This window comes from Apostichopus japonicus, chromosome 14, assembly GCF_037975245.1.
Source record: "Apostichopus japonicus isolate 1M-3 chromosome 14, ASM3797524v1, whole genome shotgun sequence".
Classification (NCBI taxonomy): Eukaryota; Metazoa; Echinodermata; class Holothuroidea; order Aspidochirotida; family Stichopodidae; genus Apostichopus; species Apostichopus japonicus.
The window spans coordinates 26,347,256-26,371,022 of NC_092574.1; the positions used below are offsets into that span (position 1 = coordinate 26,347,256).

The 23,767-nt window shown below is 36.2% G+C and overlaps 1 protein-coding gene across 2 annotated transcripts in view; it reads right to left on the minus strand.

Moving 5' to 3' along the window:
• Positions 1-3,172: 3,172 nt before the first annotated feature.
• LOC139979573 (von Willebrand factor A domain-containing protein 3B-like) overlaps positions 3,173-23,767 on the minus strand; it is a 59,252-nt gene continuing 38,657 nt past the window's right edge. For both annotated transcript variants that reach the window (XM_071990509.1, XM_071990508.1), the window contains 5 exons: positions 22,654-22,878; positions 20,907-21,028; positions 19,583-19,841; positions 10,771-11,005; positions 3,173-10,041 (listed from right to left, as the gene is read on the minus strand). In XM_071990509.1, coding sequence (XP_071846610.1) covers positions 9,798-10,041; positions 10,771-11,005; positions 19,583-19,841; positions 20,907-21,028; positions 22,654-22,878 — 1,085 coding nt within the window. In that variant the 3' untranslated portion in view covers positions 3,173-9,797. The remainder of the gene's footprint in view (positions 10,042-10,770; positions 11,006-19,582; positions 19,842-20,906; positions 21,029-22,653; positions 22,879-23,767) is intronic.

Genomic DNA, 23,767 nt, shown 5'->3' on the forward strand with positions numbered 1-23,767 from the left:
AAGGAAAGACTTAAAAAGATATATAAATATATTTATGACTTTCATATTTTTTAACAAGCAGTGACGTCATACCTGACTCACAGATTGCCAAAAACAGTCTTAGGGCTGTAAACAACACATGATGCGATATCGCAAGGAAATATGTACAAAGTTTTATGAAACAATTTATGGAAGTTAATTAAAAGAGTGGTGAAACCTTATCGGTGTCTTAATTAAGACCTCGCGCAGCGGATTGGAACCACAAAAGGAAGAGAGAGATAGAAAGAAAGCAAAACATATCCATGTAAGAAAGTCAATTTACGCGCCAAACGAAAAGGAGAGAAAAAGCAAAGTAAGGAGAAGCTATGAGAATAGTGACATGTTAAGATAATTGCACGGCGGCAGTAAAAAGGAAAACATAACGTCACGGTCTGACAACTTTAAATACACAAATCAAGACTCGTATATTGTAAAACACGGCGACGAAGAACCTGTAGGTAAGTGAAAACAATTTACATCAATACCGACATTTCCAATTTATTGTGTAAACTCAACGGGCGTTACGTGTAAATTTGTTCATATCCAGTTGAGATGTACCATCTAACAAAAAATTCACTATAGCAACCAATGCGCGGATAATCGTATCGATGACGATGAGTTTGCAATAGCGCAAGGACGGTCACTTCTCACAGAAGTGTTCAAGGTTATAAAACTAACGGTATACAGTAAAGCCATGTTGCGATATGCGATCAGAATCATATCGCGTTAGTATAGGGATGTATGTGTCTCCCACATACCGCGATGTGCATTGCGATGTTTCATGGTAATTATGCTTCTCCGGTGCCATGACAAACCGGCAAATATGCTGTGATATAATATGCTGGAATGGATATCGTGTGAGTAATAAAAATAACATGGTCCAAACAACTCGGTGCTAAAGACGCATTACTATATAGGACACTACTGTATACTACGATATACTGTAGGTCTAGGCAATCATGTGGTGATATAACTTCGGGTTTACATCATATGAGTAATGACAATTATATCGCCCAACACCGCGGTGTTTATAGAATTTCATCTCTCATGTTTGCAGCGTCACGGTATCCTGTGGGCTTTGTAATGATGAACTCTCGATTTTATACGATATGGGTAATAGCAACTACATGTTTAATATACCGCGATGCTAAACTCCGACGTTTCATGCAAGTATGTAATAATGAAAGAATGACCGATATACCGTGAATCCACGACACCGGTTTATCTCGTAGGTGAATATGCCAAAGACGAATGACTGCTAACTATCTGTAATAATTACATTTAGATTTTTAAAAAATTGAATAGAAAATTCCCATTGCAAAATAAAATATAATAATAACATTTACATCGCTAAACTACTTAACAGCGACAATATCATCAAAATAAAATTTAATAACAACTTTTACACCGCTAAACTACTTAACAGCGACAATATCATCAAAATCAAATTTAATAACAACTTTTACACCGCTAAACTACTTAACAGCGACAATATCATCAAAATCAAATTTAATAACAACTTTTACACCGCTAAACTACTTAACAGCGACAATATCATCAAAATAAAATTTACTTATTAACACGACAGGACGGCAAAAAAAAAAACCTTTTTGCTTTCTTCCTCACAGACGCCAAACATATTACTTCAAAAGACTTAATATGCACGTCGCTTCTTATGTTTCGAAAATCTTTCAAGCGTTTGAAAGTAACAGCTATACCATTTCTTAAACTTTACTTTCAAAAATTCCTTATTTGTAATCGATTATAAAAACTGAAAAATAATTACTTGAAGGCAAATCAATGTACTGAAGCAAGACATTTATGGGAAAGTCTATCTATCAACATCATGTCTAACATCTTCAACAGTTACGTAATGCTAGCTGGTGACATCTATAGGCTCTCTAGCTCGAATTAATGAGTTTGTTCAACTGACGGCGAACTTTTAATGAAAAACACAAAATAAAGCTAAAATCGTAAGATTGGAAATATTATTCATCATCAAAACGTTCCTATTTTCACATACTATTATTCTATTCAAAGTTTGTTTCTGTATAATTCGATTCTCGAAGATTATGTTAAACACGTGTTCTAGCAAATCAAAGTTTCATAACGTATTCAAAACAACAACAGCAAAAACGAAAACTTGTCTAAAGCATTCAATTATATTCACTTCAACTTTGAATGAACCTTCAGTCTACGAATATCAGATGATGAGAAGGATTCCTTCCTTAGCTATTACAGTAAACATGACTGTTACTGTTATGTACCATTACACTCAAACACCAAACCGTAATGCCTCACATAACTTATAATACAACTTCAATTAATTTCCTCTTCAAGTTTAGCTAATCTGTAATTTAATAATCATACAAACACACCTGTCCGTCTCATCACACACAGACAGACACAAAAAGGAGAGCTCGTGTGCAAGACTTATAGTTATGCTGCCATCACTTTATGGCAGTACGCCAACTTTAAAACTCTTAACAGATATGACAGGTGTATGGACGCTAAAATACATAAGATCATATTGCTATTGAAATAAAAGGATTATTTCAACAATAAACATCCTATCTTGGTAGTTATAAGGTTCTTCCAAAGGTATGGGAATATCTCAATTGAACGATAAGTACTTATTTATTGCAGGTATTTAACGAACAATGACAACAAAAAAACAGATAGTGATGTATCAATATTTCCTCGACAAGGAGACCAGTTTTTTTTTGTTTTTTTTAAATACCGTCCTGGAAGGAATTTTTAAGGTGTCAGTAAGATTCTGCACATTTTTTTCCGGGTTTAAAACCCATCAGCTTCTTTGTTAAGATATATAGAAATTATAACGAAAGAACGCGATGGTAATACTCCACATATTTAAATGATGTACAAGACAGTGACGTCACACGTAAGATGGTTTATCTTAGCGGGATTGATATAAAAGCCACCCAATAAGTGTCTTTATATACACTAAAACTTACAAATGTTTTGTTCTTATATTTTACTTCCAATATCCTTAAATAAGACGATAAGCTATGAATATGATCCGAGTAAAATGATCCTAACTTCAGGAAATTCACAACGAGGGCAGAATTCTTTTCTAGAGGTTATGGTTGTGGTTGTTGTTTTGTATGTTTGTGTTGTTATTGTTGCTGTTGCCCTTGTGACTTGTATTGTTATCCCAATTTACACTATATTTTTTAATTCTTTAATGAAATGTTGTCCTATTATGCTTCAGAACACGACCTCTTTTTTCATATAGAAATAACCATTAGTACATAGGCTACAACAGATTGACAAAAAAAAATGACTATCACAGACATATGTGACTGAGTTATTGACATCGTACTATCACAAATACATGTGACTGAGTTAATGACATATAACTAGCACAAATACATGTGACTGATTTAATTACAACTCTCACAGATACATGTGACTGAGTCAATGACATCTCACAAATACATGTGACTGACTCAATGACACCGTATAATCACAAATACATGTGACTGAGTTAATGACATCTCACAAATACATGTGACTGACTCAATGACACCGTACTATCACAAATATATGTGACTGAGTTAATGATATCGTATTAACTATCACAAATAAATGTGACTGAGTTAATGACATCGTGCTATCACAAATACATATGACCGAGTTAATGACATCTAAGTAGCACAAATATATGTGACTGAGTTAATGACATCGTACTATCACAAATACATGTGACCGAGTTAATGACATCTAACTAGCACAAATATATGTGACTGAGTTAATGAAATCGTACTATCACAAATACATGTGACTGAGTTAATGACATCTAACTAGCACAAATACATGTGACTGAGTTAATGACTTCTAACTATCACAAATAAATGTGACTGAGTTAATGACATCGTACTATCACAAATACATGTGACCGAGTTAATGACATCTAACTAGCACAAATATATGTGACTGAGTTAATGAAATCGTACTATCACAAATACATGTGACTGAGTTAATGACATCTAACTAGCACAAATACATGTGACTGAGTTAATGACTTCTAACTATCACAAATAAATGTGACTGAGTTAATGACATCGTACTATCACAAATACACGTGCCTGATTTAATTACATCTAACTCTCACAGATACATGTGACTGAGTTAATGATATCCTACTATCACAAATACATGTGACTGAGTTAATGACATCTAACTCTCACAAATACATGTGACTGAGTTAATGGCATCGTATACAAGAATGTAAGGAGATACAGGTCAAACACCTAACCGAGAACCTTATAAAGTACATTAAATACCAGCGGCATCTTTAATACCTCGTTCATTGCAATAAACACAAGACAAAAACCCAACCGGTCCCTCTCAAAGTTTGTCCAATTTTTATATAATTATTCAATTTTGATTCCCTCCCGGCGTTGGAATATTCCAGATGAATGAAAATATCAATTGGAATAAAAAAACAAATTTAAATTTTTCGAACCGTTTATATATATTTACGACTAAAGGGAATATGCCGGAACGGAAAAGTGACCCATTAATCTCTCTATCTGTCTCATTCTCCAGTTTTGCGTCTTTTCGATAAACAACCTCTCGTTTCCCGGGGGCGTTTAAATTGTCTTATTAGAGACAGACAAAATATTGCTTAATCGCATTTCAACTACGTAGAATGCTTTATTTGTTTTACTTTTCGTGAAAAGAATATCTGACTTCAATATTTTATCCATTGTCATTGAGTTTATGGCATACATTGTTAATTGTATTCTTCGTTTTTCTAAATCATTTTTTTTATTTTATGGAAATCTTCTTGAATTTGTTTTCTGTCGTCAAGGAATTTAAAACGGACAAGAAGTATAGTTTCCAATCTGCGTCTGTCAGATCAAGTTCAGACCGATATGCGTCTGTCAGATCAAGTTCAGACCAATCTGCGTCTATCAGATCAAGCACAGAAGATCTGCGTCTGTCAGATCAAGTTCAGACCGATCTGCGTCTGTCAGATCAAGTTCGGACGATCTGCGTCTCAGATCATGTTCTGACGATCTGCGTCTCAGATCATGTTCTGACGATCTGCGTCTGTCAGATCAAGTACACACGATCTGCGTCTGTCAGATCAAGTTCAGACCGATCTGCGTCTGTCAGATCAAGTTCAGACAATCTGCGTGTGACAGATCAAGTTCAGAAGATCTGCGTCTGTCAGATCAAGTTCAGACCGATCTGCGTCTGTCAGATCAAGTTCAGACCAATCTGCGTCTATCAGATCAAGCACAGAAGATCTGCGTCTGTCAGATCAAATTCAGACCGATCTGCGTCTGTCAGATCAAGTTCGGACGATCTGCGTCTCAGATCATGTTCTGACGATCTGCGTCTGTCAGATCAAGTACACACGATCTGCGTCTGTCAGATCAAGTTCAGACCGATCTGCGTCTGTCAGATCAAGTTCAGACGATCTGCGTGTGACAGATCAAGTTCAGAAGATCTGCGTCTGTCACATCAAGTTTAGACGATCTGCGTCTGTCAGATCAAGTTCAGACGATCTGCGTCTGTCAGATCAAGTCACTTAATTCAACCCACATTTCATTCTTGTTTGTTGGTAAACCAAAGACGCCATGGACTGAGACAAATTGTAAGGATGATTTTGCTGTCGGCAATCATTCCTAGCTCTACTTCTCTGTTTAGTCACATTTCTTCAAAAAGATACCCTGACAATCAACATTTGCAGCAGTGTTTTCGATAATTCATGGAACTTATAAGGAAAGTTTTTTGTCCTTGTATTGGATACAATTCCAACTTTTCATTACAATAGTGTTTTGATACATCAATGTACGCTTCGATTTCAACTTTGGTCACAAAAAACGAATAAACTTTCAAATGAACATATCTTAAAACGGCATGTAGGAATTGAAATGAGCATTTCACCAGGATGCTGACATTATTTCTCTCTTTACATATGAAGAAAGAAACCCTTCTTTTAACATTCCTTTCTAAGTTTACAGTCGACTCCCTTGATGAATTAAATACTGTTTGTGACTGTTTTAAAGGTTCAAGTCTTAAAAGGTGTTATAAATGAGAAAGCACTAACATTTTCCAAGTTCTGTACAGTACTTTGCCCGACATTTTGTGGGGAAAACTATTCATATTATGGTGGGTATTATCAACAATTTGAATCCGTAACCAAAGCATACCTCTACAGATATTCACTTCCCCACCCCCCAACCCTCCCCACCCCCAGCTCAAAGTTATGCCGATGTAGAATCCTTTCACTCTTGAAAATTTAAACTACCTCTCAGTATCATTTCAGTTTGCTTCATACATGAGTTAGCTTAGTAGATTTTAAAATTTTTATTGTTATAAATAGTGACTACAACATATAGTAATTTCTATCCAAAAAAATAAACAAAACAAATGTGGTTAACTATGTGATGGCATAAGCATAAAAATTTGAAGAAGGAAAACATTTTGCCAATCTGAAGTTTTAGCCTGTAGAGAGAGATCCAATCTTCTTCAAATAAAGTACGCCATCTAACTCTCAGATACATCAAAATTCCATCAAGATTTAAATTCATGAAAATCAGAGAAAGTTAAAGTTTTTTCTTCATAGTTTTTTTTTTATAGTATTTTTGATAGAAGATGATTTCAATTTAATTTATCACTGTCTCAAATATAAAAACTTAGCATTATTTCACTTCTTTGTTTTAATCATCTTTTTGCTTTTCATTTTCCTCTTCCCTTCGTCTTTGACAGAGTCACCAAGTCCCAACGGTGATAAAAAGTGTGACAATTCCAATAATTTATGAATAAATTTATTCCTGATTTACGCGGTGGTTGTAAAAGGAAAAAAATGTGAAAGATAAGTCTCGTGCGACTGTCACCTAATTGCCTTACTTATAATACTGGGGAGTACGGGGGACAGCATAAATCAGGAACACTTCTACCTCATACACCAAGAAAGGAAAAAAAAAAGGAAAGGAAAAAAACTAATATAAAAGACCATTATATATATAGTCCACGATAGGCATCTTCCCCCAATGGCCTTAGATTTGATATGCATGGGCACTTACATAATATCCTCTCTTTGGATAAATATTTATTTTATGAATGCATAATTTAATGATCTGTACAACACTAAGAGGACTGGGTAGCTTCCATCTCCCTTATACTTTTATATTTATTTTTTTATTTTCATGGTTACGGAAGATAAACAAAAAACCAAACATTTGAAGAGAATGTAACAAAATGTCTTTTAAAAGCTTTCCAGTATTTTCTTGAGTTTGCACGAAAAAAAATGACATTTTTTTGTGACTTCTTATCACTGAGATTTTTTATTAAGGATAAAGAGAAAGAGATGCTTTCCTGGTAGTTTATAGCTTGATAATTCATGATGTATGATTAGGTACTATTTATGACTACTTTGACAGTTTTACATGTTTACAGTATGACATGGTGTTTGTTTAAACTAAGAATGAGAGCTGAGTTTTTTTGTAAGTGAATTAAAAATCCACCAGTTTGCTGAAGCTTTTACTGATTACTTCTGAACAGGTATCTGTCAAAAATCTCAAAATATCTCCTGGCAGTTGTTAACTATTATGATAATTACATCTGGAGTAGATCTGGAGTATGAATGTACTATACAAACATTCCTAGTAATGAAGTGAAATTTTCTGGTGCATTGATATATATATATGTATATATATATATATATATATATATATATATATATATACATACTGAATGGCAACGATCTCTCAAGGCCTCATCTAATAATATATTTATGATTTAGTTGTTAGTGCTGTATCCTACACTTGTATTAAAACAAAACCATTGGATTCCTAAGTGTGCAACATATACCTTTCATATAAAATATAATTTTAATAATGGGTAGCTCATTATCTTATATTTATGCTTCCTTTAATTAGCAACAACATCTCCTCTCCCCTCCACCCCCACCCCCCGAGGATAATGAAAGATCTTGTAATCATTTTCTAAGCTATCTCCATGGTCTTGCGAGAGAAGGGACAACAAAAGTAGTTGATGTATATAGCTGTTCATCAACTGAATTTGTCAGTGACAAATTAATTTCTGGTGGTTTTAATTTGTAGATGATGGATATTATAAACCTATTGGGGGCTGTCAGATTTCCTCCAGGGAATCAATTTTCAGTCTTCTATCGTTTGGGTAGATGATTCATGCTCAGAATAAATATTTACGTTATCAATGCAAAAACATTCAAATAATTTTGGCAGTAGAAATGACAAATGGTTCTCAAAGATTTAGAAGTTGTCTTTACCCAGACCAACAAGTCTCTCTCTCTCTATCCCAAGGCTGCCTAGTACTCATTATTAATTTATTAACAATTAATGTTCACCTCATCATGTTCAGTTTTTATGATCCATTTATTTACTAGATGGTTCATTACTAAGGAAAGTACATGAATGGAACAAGAAGACCCACACTCATACACCTGCCATGCAAAGAGTAAAACATTAAGAAAATTATTGCCTAGTCTGGTTTTCTTTTATCTGTGACAATCTTTTCAGAGATGGTTTATCTACTAAGTAACCATGAATCCTTTGGATAATTGCAACAGACAAAGAATGCTCTGACATATCATTCATCTCTCTCCCCCATTTCATAAGAATATCTAAAAAAAATATGAAAAACCTGTAGGTGTGAAGAAGTTCATGCACAAGGATGGCAACAACTCCTTAACTTTCTGGTTTCTATTTATTTTTTTCTTTCACTTTCTTCATGCCTTTCTTGTTAAACTTTGAAGACATCCAATGAGACTCTGTGACTGTGTTTCTGTGATGCTGTCTCTGTGATGCTATCTCTGTGATGCTATCTTTGTGATGCTATCTCTGTGATGCTGTCTCTGTGACTGTGTCTCTGTGATGCTGTCTCTGTGATGCTGTCTCTGTGACTGTGTCTTTGTGACTGTGTCTCTGTGATGCTGTCTCTGTGACTGTGTCTCTGTGATGCTGTCTCTGTGATGCTGTCTCTGTGATGCTGTCTCTGTGACTGTGTCTCTGTGACTGTGTCTCTGTCTCTGTGATGCTGTCTCTGTGACTGTGTCTCTGTGATGCTGTCTCTGTGATGTTGTCTCTGTGACTGTGTCTCTGTGACTGTGTCTCTGTGATGCTGTCTCTGTAATGCTGTCTCTGTGATGCTGTCTCTGTGATGCTGTCTCTGTGACTGTGTCTCTGTGATGCTGTCTTTGTGATGCTGTCTCTGCAATTGTGACTCTGTGACTGTCTCTGTGACTGGGTATATAATGTGACTGTGACTCTGTGACTGTGATGCTGTGACTATGTCTCTGTGACTCTGTCTCTGACTGTCACTACTTGACCGTGTCTTTACAGTGGCCTGTTGCTTCTCCTATCTTAACTTATACAAGACTGTGTTCATTCGATTGTGATAGTGAAGTTTGTCTTGAGCAAACTATTTATTGAAAAAAATATTGATTTAACGATTTATTGAACACAAAAACAGTAGCAAACACTAAAACAAAATTAATGCTCTAGTATTTAGCAGGAGACCTTACTACTACTACTACTACTACTACTACTACCACTACCACTACCACTACTACTACTACTACCACGACCACCACTACTACTACTACTACTACTACTACTACTACTACTACTACTACTACCACTACCACTACCACTACTACTACTACTACCACGACCACCACTACTACTACTACTACTCCTGCAACTACAAGCATTACCAACAACACATATCCATCCGGTCACATTTTGAGAAATTCACTTTTACCCTAAGAGACTTAGGCTGGAGCTGGAGCTATCACTTGATTTTCTCCTGGTTTTCTGTTTATTCTTGGATTTTGATTTCTTTGATTCTCTGCTGGAGACGGAAGTCACGCTGCTCTCCGAGTCCGAAGATTGCGATGAAGAATCCCCTTTGATGGAATTTTTGTCCAAAAAGAAGTCTTTAGCTTGGATGTAGTAGGCTTCGCTAAGCCAGAAACATTGCTTGGTATCTACGGAATTTGCACTGACAAGAAAAGAAGGATAAATAGATAAATAAACGTATCAAGCAGAGACATAATGATAATGTACAGTCTAAGTGGACCACACAGTATCAGCAATAAACTGGTGGCATGTTAGAGATCAGATAATGTACAGTCTAAGTGGACCACACAGTATCAGCAATACAAACTGGTGGCACGTTGGAGATCAGATAATGATGATCAGATGAAGATTAAATATACATGATACTGATACATATTATGATATCAAGTAATATCAATTATACATGATACTGATACCTACAGTATTATGATATCAGATCATCAAGTATATATATATATATAAACAGTAGTTCTAATTAATGGTAGCTTCATTCTATTTTTTTTGTTGATATAAATTAACATTTTCTTTGTTTATTGCAACATTGAAGAAATCTTCTTGACAACCTACGTATTCCTGTGTTTCTCAATTAAAATAAATTAAGTATTTATGCAAGTACACCTGGTGTGTCTCGATTTCAAGTCAATAGTGTGATTGGATAAGAGTTAAACACCTAAAGCAAGTCTCACTTTCAAGAAAATAGCTATGTTAGATTGGAATTAAAAGAATTCTTTACCATTCCTCTGCCCGCATAGTAGCACCTACGGGAGTAATCTGGCTTAAGGGAATAAATATTTTCGAGTCTACAATTTCAGAAGGATGAGCAGAATAACTGAAATTCCAAAAGTTCCCCAAGTTGTAGATGATCGCTCACCTTGTTCCATCGACAAACTGCACGACCAGCTTGTTTCCGTTGACTTCCATGATCTCCCCCGGTAAATATGTCAGGCTTGAAAAGTTATTCATAGCCAGGACATGGTCCCCTAAGGCCATTCTCTGCCTTCGTGAGAAGGCGCCAAATATATGCTGAGAATGCTGTCTGCTGAGGTGGCCATCTGCCCATTCAATATTGTAGAAGTTCCCCCTCTTGAGTCGTTCCACCACGGTTCCTATCAAATCAAACAGATACATATCTCTGTAGTAGTTTTAACTTTCTACAAAAGTTCCCTCTAACCCCCTCAACTACCCCCCCCCCCTCACCACCATTTTGATTTGTTTCTTCTTTCTATCTGAAGAAGCATATCAGCTATAAGTAATGCTGAAAACAAAACAACTCTCAACGGCTGCTCTGACTTTGACAGTTTCAAAAAGGGAGCAAACTCCCTCTACCCCACCCTCAACTGTCCCACACCCCACCCCCTGCCACCACTGATTTCTTTCTATCTGAAGAAGCATATCAGCTATAAGTAATGCTGAAAACAAAACAACTCTCATTGGCTGTTCAGACTTTGAAAGTTTCAAAAAAGGGAGCAAAGCTCCCTCTACCCCACCCTCAACTGTCTCCCACCCCCCCTCGCCACCATTTTGATTTGTTTCTTCTTTCTTTCTGAAGGAGCATATCAGCTATGTCAGTATGCTGAAAACAAAACTACTCTCAACGGCTGCTCTGACTTTGACAGTTTCAAAAAGGGAGCTCTACCCCACCCTCAACTGTCCCCCACCCCCCCACCACCATCTCGTTTCTTTTGTCTTTCTTTCTGAAGGAGCATATCAGCTATGTCAGTAATGCTGAAAACAAAACAACTCTCAATGGCTGCTCTGACTTTGACAGTTTCAAAAAGGGAGCAAAACTCCCTCTACCCCACCCTCAACTGTCCCCCACCCCCCCACCACCATTTGATTTCTTTTGTCTTTCTATCTGAAGGAGCATATCAGCTATGTCAGTAATGTTGAAAGCAAACAACTCTCATCGTCTGTTCAGACTTTGACATTTTCCATCATCTCAACTGTAACTTTGGCTAGAGGTAACTGAAAACCTGTGACCTTTATGAAACATTATCACATTCCTTATAATTTTTCCTTCTTTGGGCACAAAATTTTTGCAGTGAAATAGTTACTTGGGAAAAGAAAAAGGAAAGAAAATTAGAAATGGAAGCTGCATGCATGTTTATCAATGCCCTTGAAAATTGTTACCTCCACCAACTTCATGTGTAACATTAACATCCTGATTAAAGTACTACGGCCAATAAGCCAATTTGCTCCATATTCGGTACAATTGATGTGTGTGTTATTCTCATTCAAATCTACTGAAAGTCTTCGAAAAGCTTTTTGCATTTCCAAGATAAACACATTTGAAGTTTAGATTAATCTGGGAAACTCATTAAGTATGTGCAGACTATGAAATGGAGTGTTGTACTCATCAAACTTGTTATTTTAGGCCTTAATAAGTTAACCCATTAATCACAAGCCAACATATGTCATTTGAATAATGTGATGTTCCTCTTTTCAATGAAGACAATAAAAGAATTTCAAATATCACCTTAGGCCATAATCCTGGCTTCAGTGTCCTTGAAACAAAGGTTGTAACAACAAAGGAATCAAATGACAGATAATGAGGCAGACACAGACCTTGACATCATCAATGCGCATAATTAGCTAATGATTATTCATGAATAAAACTAGAATGAATTAAAGACTTGTAAAATGGTCAATCCTTGATGGATTTTGACAGGAGTTGCAGCTATTTTCATGATTTCAAATGCATATTAGAGTGATTAGGACAATGTTGTTCATAAGTGTCCATAGACCTTTAACATCAATACCTAACATATTACACTGGCCTTCTTGACAGAAGAAATTCATAAAACCATTTACAAAATCCAGCAGTCACACAGACCTTTTTTATGAAAACTAATTCACTGACCTCTAGCTGCCTACCCCAAACCCCATTCCTACCACCCCCACCAACTATATGCGTTTCTTTTAATCTTTCAAATGTCGTTATTGCTTCTGTCTGATTGTTTCATCCACTTAATCAATATGCTAGGCACTGTACATTATATCTGCTAATTTCAACTTAAAATCTTGTATTTCTTTTTACACTTTTATTTTCCCGCTCTTACTCAAACGAAAGTAAATTTTGTCGGGAAATTTATACGGGAATGAATCTATAATAAAATACATTGAAATGTAATGTTAATTTGAAATGTAAGCACACATAGCCACATTAACACATAGCCACATTATCACATGGCCACATCAACATTTTCCATTAAAGTGGAGAATATTATTATATGCTTTCAGTAAGCCACCTCATTATGCCTCTTATCCATGCATGAAGCGCCACCTGATTAACCCAGACATTAATATCCATCATCCAAGGTCTTTGTAATGGTCCTAATATTCACTTTTAACAAATTAATACATCACATACGGTATTGAGACTTCACTGGATGCCAAAGTCGAGACGAAAGTGCGAATGAAGAAAAAAGTGCACGTAATGTAAATGGTGAAGAGAGAGAGAGAGAAAGCGTTATCAAATATTTAGCTATTTATTTTTTGACTGTTTTCTTTTCTCCTTCCTCCCTTTTTTGATATTTTTCATAAGTGCTTCTGGCACCAAGTTATATCAATACCAGCACAAGGAACTCGCAATATTATAATAGGGAGAGTGGATGGACAGACAGTCTTCCAAATGGATCCATGTCAGGGGCCAACAGAAGATGGATTGGAAAACAAAGGATTAAATGTCAGTTTTGCATGTAAGGGAGATGAAGTAACCTGAGCAGTTAACCATTCCATCATTCAGCTTCTAGACTGGCTCTGCAGTCTTCTTATCTGATGGAATTGTTTGCTCTACCTAAATGTTTGTAAAGTCTGTAAAAGGTGTCCTTTTATGGTGAGTTGATGCAGTAAACCGACCTTGAGGATGGCATGACTAGGCTGGTACAGTATGTTAAGACCTAACAAGACACTTTCCATTAATTACCATGACGATGCCTAAATTGGGATGCGAATTTGGCAACAAGGAGGAGAGTCTTATGAAATTTTTGACCTAAGCATTAGCTGACTGAGGTAGCAATTGAACTCAAGTTCACTGTTTGATGAACAAGGCTTTCCTTTCTTTGATGGGGTCTCAGTTCATGTGACCTTAACAGTTAACACACATCTCAAAGGCAAGAAAATGCACATGACATCTGTATTTTTGAACACTCTCATGAACAAAATTGTAACCAGCATATTAACCAAATATATACTAATGCTTTCACACTAGACAAAATGAAAAATGCTTCAGCCCCCTATACTAAAAAGTTCCCTTCCCTGCCCTGCCCCGCCCCGCCCCGCCCTCACCTCCCTTCCCTTCCGCTTCCCTCTCCTGTACTTCCCTTCCCTTCTGTTTCCTTTTCTTTATAGTTCATTTTGTGTTGATTGTGTAAAGATTTCAACTCAAGAGTGATGTCAGTACCAAAAACTTGAGAGCTTGTGAGGTAAGGTCGAGCAAAGGGCAAAATTGTGGGTTGGCTAAACTATGGAAAATTGAATACATCAATGAATACAGCAACCAGGCTTTTAATATTAAGTCTTCTTTCTGCCACAGAACCAAAATTAATTTGATTCATAAATAATGTTTCGATACCACAGATTCAAAATTAAATTTTTGGTCTCTGATCACACTTGAAAGATTAAAATTTATTCCCTTAATATGGCTGTCTATGATATCATAACTCAAAACATCATGACAGAGAGCTCAAATGAAAAGCCAAAAACAATTTCTTGATGAAATCATAAATGATTTTCAATTTGATACGCAAATTGATGACGAGTTTCTCGATGTGAGAAGGAGAATATTCCCCCCCCCCTTCTTCAATTAGGAGAAAATATCACAAGAGATTTATCGCATTTTGGGTCCTCAAGAGATCATTGTGGTTCTAAAAATGATGAGAGGCATTCTGAAATTAAATACTTAAAAGTACCTGCCCTGCAAACTTAAAACTGAACATGTACTTTTATCAAGGGTTCTAACATTTGTGTAATCTTTTGCCTGTACTTAATATTTTTCTAAGTAAATAAGGAAATTAAAAAAAGAAGATATTAATAGATTAATATAAGACAGAAGTGGATTCACCCCTCTTTCACAAGACTTTTCTTACTCAGAAGGATGTAACAGAAAACATTTGAGAGATATTTTGAGACTATTTAGGTTCTTTCCATCATGAAACTTTGCACTGACAAACTCAGACAGATGCATCCTTCAAAAGTTTAAAGCTAGCACTCTTTTATTACACTTGATTCTTTGTCAGTAGCCAACCGGAGGTACCCCTTCATTTACCGAGTTTAAAGGGTGACCCTAGGCAAAGTTTAGTCTTGATATGTAATACTGTATATACAAGGGCGGCGGAAGCACTTTTAATCTGGGGGGGGGGGGGCACCAACGTCGAAGGGCACTTTGCAGAAATTCGATTGGACTGATGCAGCCTGATATTTAGTACCCTTTATAACTCTTATTGCATTATCTTATTTGCGTATACACATCACTCCATCAACGCCACCCCCCCCCCCCCCTCAAGGAATGCATATTAGGAATGCATACTAGCACTGCAATATCTAATGTGCAAATTGGGAAACAAGGAAAAAGACAAAATGAGGTGAAATCATTATAAAGTCCAAGTCCCTGCACACGCGATCGATACATGCATGAAAGCAAATGAAATATGTCAAAATACTGAAAGAAAAATAATTTTCTATGTGTTTTTCAATGATTAAACTGATATTATTATGATCATTATGATTGTAACGACTTTCCCAATAATTATAACCAATTTGGAGGGGTTATAACACGGCAAATGATTGTATGTTATTGGCATGCGATGTAATAACCAACGCATGCCTATATGATATGCACATTAAGATGTTGAACGCGCGCGTAGCGCGCGAACAATTTTGGTAATATTTTTCGGGCAAGTCGTTACAGCCCCCCTCCCCCAAATCAAATTGGGCTCTTATGCCTTTGGTAGTAAACATTTAAAACTTCCCGAAATAATTCATTCGACGTGGGTTTCGCTTTGTAAACTCTTTTTTATTTAGAAATATTTATGTAGAAAAAGGGCACATTTTTAACCTGAGGAAAAGTGGGGGGCACGTGCCCCCTGTGCCCCCCCCCCCCGGTTCCGCCGCCCTTGTGTATATAACATGTTTCTATTATAAGCTGTTCAGGTTATTCAGATATGCCACTTTAAACTATGCTCAATCTCTGAAATGCTCCTTTAAGGCTAAATTGATGATGACACCAGCTCCTTCATGCAGACCTTATTGTTAATGTAAATCCACTGTTCTATGAATCAGACCTACAGTAATTGTTAATGTAAATCCATTGTTCTATAAATCAGAACTAATTGTTCATGTAAGACCATTGTTCTATGAATCAGACCTAATTGTTTATTTAAATCCATTGTTCTATAAATTAGACCTAATTGTTAATGTAGATCCATTGTTCTATTAATCAGCTTTTTGTTTCACTTCATTTTTGCTTGTTATATAGTCAATTTTAAGAACTTTCTCGATACAGTTTTCAATGATAGTTGATACTTCTCCGTCTTCAATTGCAAGAGATGAAATTTATGTCCCACAGGTTTTAATTCTTTCTTCTCCACTAACACTCTCTGCTGGCAGATAAGCATAGTAGTCACGAAGCTAACACAATGAACTTGCTATTTCAGTTGTGAGATAAGCAGGATAACTACATCTTGTCATCGGGCAAGGATCATGAAATTACAAACATCATTAGATTCAATACATCATACTGCTTTAACCGTCTGATCTTAAAAGGTGACCGTATGTGGTAACACACAATTTGCTAGATAAATCTACTAGACTGTCTGAAAAAAAAGTCTGAAAAGCCTACAGCAAAATATTTTAGAATGTTCATGACAGTTTGGAAGATCTGATTTCATAATATACATCATTTTGTGATTATTTTTGTTTTGACAAGTTTCCATGGTGACATAACTGAGCAGTCTATCTTCCCTGAATTTTGGTATCATGAAGCAAGCCTTCTCCTTGCGTTACCATGTGAGCATTTTAATGAAGAGACGAAGGTTTTCTGCACAAATTATTAAAAATTTGCTACATATGCTATGATATCAGATATGATTCCAGCAAATCTGTGGTTGTAGAAGTGATATGATTTGCTATACTGCACTTTACATTTATAAATTTACTGTAATTTTAGAAAATTTCACATTTGTTAATAAACTGATTGAAGCTGTTTGATAATTAAATCATCAATTAGTGAAGTTCATTACCTTGATTGGGAAGGTTTGTTTCAAATAATCAAGCAAAAATTGAAACGTTTGAGTTTTCATTTTTTCAATCTTGCTAATTGCATAAAAATGTGATTGATACCGCCCGCCTTAAATGACCCCCAAAAAAAATATCTGGATGACAAAATGTTGCAGATCAAAGCAAATTCATTTGTTACTTATTATTAACAAACACCCTGTAAACAAAATTAACAAATTGTCTTCGTTGAATCAATGACCATCTAATTTGGAGTAGTACTCGGTCAGTTTGGCCACAAAAAAAGTTGAACAACTGCAAAAAGCCGCCGCCGTAAGGCAATCTGCTACTAATTTTAATTATTAAAACAGTTTGGAAAATATCAAAACGTCTGGTACCATCAATTATTTTTGCTTCCTGTAAAGTTTGAAGTAACATCATAATTTTGTCTGGAATTATCACACAGTCAACCTTGACATTGATGTAGAGTGGTTTCATATGTCTTCTATTTATAGAAGAAGAAGATGAATGTACTTTCTTCCTCATAAATTCTCTCAAAGAAAGGAAGCAATATGTCCATTGCCAAATGTCGTGTCTAACTCAAGGGTGAAATAAGAAAAAGGGAAAGTTACCGAGTAATGAGAGGAAATTGACTGTATTTCCTTTAATTTGGCAATTGGATTTGTGGACTTAACTTATTACCCTGAAGAATTAATTTTGCAATTTCATAACAGACATAGGCAAAAGTCATATAAATTTTATTTACAAACTATATAAAGGATTGATGAACTCTTGAATGGGGGCACTGTTAACAGTGGCAAAGTGGCAAAGTAATTTAAAGTTTGTCCACAAACTATATAAAGGGAAAGGGACGATGAACTCTTGAAGAAAGTAGTGGTGATTATGGGAAAAGTTATCAAGAATAGGGGAAGATTTTTGCAGTTATGGTGTAATGAAAAGCTTGCAATATCATAACCAAGGGAAGGGGAAGTGATGGGGAGGGGAGGGGGCTGGGGTGAGGGAGGGTGCTGGGGTGAGGGAGGGTAGAACAGACATTGACAAGTCCATCTGAATTAGCAAATACATTATTTCATACTTCTTTCCAGCATGAAAGGCAGCCAGCAACCTCACATATCTGTTGTGATATCAGTTCAACAGAGCTTACAAAATATTAATTGGGGGGGGGGGGGCACACATACAGACCACACCATACCATCCAGAGGGAAATGGGCAAGCAGAACGATTTAACCGTACCCTCCATGACTTGCTGAAGGTTTTACCACCTAACAAGAAACGAAGATGGTGTGGAAGCAGCTGTTTTACATTCAACCTTTTACCATTTATTATTCATTTTGTTCTAGCATACCTTATCCAGCCCCAGCACTTATATCCTACAAGGGATTAAAATGCTTACATCATCAGATAAGACTAAACAAACAAGAGCATTTCACATGGTAAAGCATTGGTATTTAATAGAGAGAGGTCCGGAGTTATCAGAAAGAGGGGGTAGTTTTGTAATCAGTTCCTTTGACAAGGGCATTAATATTTACCCAGCAACTACAGTTATTTGCCTGGAAAGACAGTGGCATATTTGAAAGGCGGCAATACTCTATAATTCTCAACCCACTAAGCACACCAATCATGGTTGGTAGACCCCAAAAATAGAATATTAAATTATTAAAACCATTTAAATGATATTTGGTGTAACTTTCTGAAGTCAGCATAACAGATTTGTGGAATAGAAGTAACATATATTATACTTTTTGGGGGTAAAACTTAACATTGAATTATTCAAAGATGTCAATAATAGTCATAGCTTAATTTTAACATTAATACAGTGAATCCTTTGATGGTTCAGAGTATCTGTGTATGGGTGTGTGTGTATGTGTATTTGTGTATGGGTGCATGTGTGTATGTGTGTTAGGGTAAGTGAACAGGGCTTCCAGATGAGGCTAAGCAATACAAATACTTGATCACAATTGTACCTTTGCAGTGAATCTACAGGACTCTCATTATTAGTTAGTGACTTGCTTCACCCCATTTCAGACTACATATCATTAACTATAAAACTACTTTTAATTTTTCTTATTTTTCTCGTGTATTACCAATTTTGTGAGAATCTCACCAACGCAGTCATCTTGTGCATTTGCTGTGATAATGATCATGAAATATCCGCCCAGACTATTTTTGTTTTGCATGGACCAATCACAGGTGGCAGAACTTGTAACACTCATCTTAAAGAGCAAAATACTCCAAGCTGTTAGTTGAAACCCATCTCGATCTCGATATCTTGTCCATAACTCGAGATGAATTTAAACTATATTTACCAGATATTCTCATCCATACTCCAAGAGGTGAATCACAGGTTGGCTGTGATGTCCTGCTTTTTACTTTCAGATTATTATAATCCTTTTCGTTGATAAAGAAAGAGACAAAGATTTTGCTCTAGATAAAATAATATGTGAACTTACCCAAGGCATAGCTGCCCGACCCATTTTTCCGGACCACCACAGCATGGCCGACCCATTTATCTTCGTGACCCAAAATGACCTGTTTGACCTCCTCAGCGATATCCTTATCCAAATAGTACATCTCCTCTCTGGGAGCATCAACAACAATACCGTCATAGAAGACAAGATTGTACCAAAAATTGGCCCCTTGTTTCTGGACCAATGCGGGGCCATAGCGATACGGATACTCTGGGTGTAGGGCCACCACTGCGTCTCCAATCTGTTGGTGGAATGCAAGGAATGTGACTAATGCCTCACAGAGGACAGAAAGGTGTGTTTTCACAGTCAGACTGAGGACCCTATTGATTATTTCTATTGTTCAAATACACATACCCATACATAAACAATACCCCCTTAACAATAGAATTCTTTTGAGGATGTTGTGCTTCTTTTTCAAATGACGTCTGAGAACTTGGAATTCCTTTGTTCCAAGTCCTCATTCAGAATACAAAACAAGTGCACACCACACAGACAGACAGACACAAACACACACAAAATAAAAGAAAACTTAACACTGATGTAGATATAAGGCAAAAAAGAGTACAATAAGAAAAAATATTTTTGAAAAAATCGTGTTTGACAATTTTGAAATATCTGCAAAAAATCAAATTAGTCATAATTGTTCAGTATCTTCAGGAAATTCAGTCTGAATAAAAAACCTAATAGTCCCACAAAATCTGTCTCCTCGATCTAACCTCACACAAATATCCCCAGCAGCTCTCCCAAGCATATGTTTGTTGGCCCTAGACAATAATTGTTGCACACTTTGCGAAATGATGTCCCAACATTTATCTATGCTACAGTTATGCAACATTTAATCTAATGTCTAGATGATTTTATACTGAGCAAGGATGTGGTTATCAATACGACAGGATAACTCAAATTTCATCCAGATAAACTGAAATTCAGCTGGTGCTTTGTCATTAACCACACCAATATTGCCCAATGGGTTGAACATATCAGAACAATATTTGTGGTGTAAACCTCCCCTCCCCACTCACCCCTCCCCCATGCCCTCTATCCCCCCTTAAATCTGAGTTTAGAATATCATTATTTTTCACTAGTCAATCCCTCCACACTCAACGTCACAATTTATGTACTTTAGCCATCATGTGAATATGCAAAGAATATTTGAGCAGTTTTCCTTTCCACAGACCATTTGCTTTTATTGTAAAATGTTCTCAAAGTACCACCAACAGTCAGTTTGAAAATGAAGTAACGATAATTTTGATCTAATTTTTATGCGCTCAAATAAATTTTTGGCTCAAATAAATATGCGACTCACCTGGATCTCTCTTTCGGCATCATCGTCGTCCGTTATTAACAACTTTCTCTCAACTTTCTGGATGGTTTCGTTGCTATCGGCCACAAAGCAATGACCATCATCTGTTTCAGATTCAACGGTCACTGAAAGAAGTAAAAAGAATAGTTGTACTTTCGTTACATAATCTTGACAAATAACTGCAATAATAATTTCATTGTCTCGCCTGTTTTTCTGTTTCCTTGGCCCTGATGTTACTACCTGACAATAAGTAATTCTTGTTTTTAATAAGGCAGCTGTAATCTGCTGAACACAGCCTGACACAACTCAACCATCATGACCTAGAGCTTTATATTCCTGATGACCTTTGGACCTTAGAGTGACCTCCATACACTGGGCGCTGAATAGTTCACGAAATAACTGTCTTACGAGTAAACTACTGATCTAGCTGGTTTAGATCACAGGTAACATAATTCTATTCCCCTCCCAAAGATGCTTTTGAACACTCATTACCACATACTACAAAGATTGTAACAGCTGATACATTTTGTGACCGTTCAAAGTAACTTTATCCTTTATCTCTTCAAACTCTTTTATTTTGATAATATCAGTTTGCGGAACCATCAGTGTTATAATAACAGGCTTGTCATGACAATGGCAGCTCAGTTTCTATATGTATGTTTTCTCCCCACTCCTTGAGGGTGTGTTGGATTGGGAGGAACCTTTCTGATTGAGAGGGTGTGGGGAAGCATGTTCATCTCCCTTTCTGGTTCCCAACTGGTTCAGTCATTGATATATACTGCTTCAATGTGGATTATCTTGTTGTTGCATAATCTAATATTATTTTGCAGTTTGAAATCAAGGAGGGCAGTATACTAAAACAGGTGATTGATGGATGGTTGGGTCAATTCAAGAGTGGTCAGTACCAATTAGCAGAGCTATAGATAAGTATTGCAGATGGCAGAGTGCAATGGACGTGCAGAGACATGTAAATGAAGAGCCTTCCTAGTTATCAGTATCATTGTTGTAGTTATCATCATCAAACAAATTTAATAGTTTGTCCCGCAAAAATGGCTAATTCAGAGTTTCCACTAGAATTGGATTTATAAATATACTGAACTACAATTTGAACAACATTGTATAATGACTGATTTGTTAATTAAAAACTCACTGGAAACCAAGGACCTACTTGTGTGATTAATGGATATTCAGTAATCAATATTGATAACTCTAGCTGCATTGATTATTGATTCTAGACATTGATCAATTCAATATGCTGCTTAAAATTTTCTTATAGACCTCTGAGAACAAACCTATATAGTGCAGATTTGTTTGGCAATAATTTTTCATGATTTTTGTGTTGGCCATGGAAATACACTAGAGAACACAATATATGTTTTTAGTATGTTACATTAATGTTGTAAGAGATGCCCCAGCAGTCTGCTACTTTTCCAAGAAAAGACACTTTAACGAGGAGTAGAAAACTCTCATGGTTGAGGAACGCTACATTTGATTAGAGTCTTCTAATTTCGGTGGTCATTAACCTGAATGCTAATTAACGACTAACTGCAAATATTTGTGAAAATTTTACATTGTCTTTGTGACCTTCTGTGACTCTTACAGAGTTTACAGTGGAAGGAGGTTGGATGTTAAGTGTATTTTTAAGATGGAAAACAAATATCTTCTTTAAAGGACAATCAAGTTTGATATTCAGCAATCGCTAGTATAATCAACAACAAAAAAATGTTTTGAAAATTTCTCGGAATTTTACCTCTGTAATACCATCCATCATCTTGAGACTGAGCTAATACTTCCTCTCCAATCAGAGACGGTTTCTCTTTCTCTTTTCTGGTTTCTTCTTTCTTATCTTTTTCATCATTTTCTTGAACTTCTTCCTCTTGTCCTCCTTCTTTGCTCTCCTCCTCCTCCTCTTCCTCCTCCTCCTTCTTACCTTCCTCCTCGTCTGCCTCTTCTACAGCCTCTTCTAAGCTCATCTCTATAAATGAAATAAACAATAGGTCGTATTACGAAAAAAGAGGTGGGAAAAAGTCATTTTAACAATCCCATGATTAGTTCCATTCCAATCATAGTAACCTGTCAGTATTTGTTGAATGTTTATTACCAGATGATATACTTGAACGACTTTTATAATTCACTGTTTGATTTGTATAATACTTTGTGACAAGGACACCGTGAGGTACTGCTTGCACCACTCTCAGTGTGTGATTGTATTAATTTTTACTGAGTATTAACAATTCTTTGACACACCATTTCGGTTAATTGTTACATATAAAAATCCTAGCAACTGACATAAAGCTGACAAGATATTGAGGCATCAAAAGTTTTTTTCTTTCCACAAGGCTCCACGATACAAGCCATGAATAATATTCATGTTATACAGATCAAACTGCATTGTTACATTAATATCATAATTTGTACTCATCAGCCCCTAAGGGAGTTAAGTACCACCACAAGGCATTAGCCCCTAATGGAGCTAAGTACCACCACAAGGAATTATTTTAGGGCCCCCAACACCTGGAAGCAACTGTGACATTTCCCACATCTCTGAATTGACCCTTCCTCAAACGTAATATGTTAAAACCCTAGCTATGACCACTTCGACATGCTGTTTAAATTAATGTCATTGCAGATATCCGTCAAGCATCTCAACGAATATCACCTCACATTGTTTCATTTTCAGGTTGCACTTATAATTCTTCTTCTGCTAAATTTTTGTTTTTAGCGGTCATTAATGTGGATATATATATATATATATATGTCCAATCTTCTCACTTGCTCTACACCCAATCGATATGAAATTATAATCTTGGCAGTTTAGCCATCTGATAATAACTGGAGGCAAACTGCTGAGTAGCCATCACTTC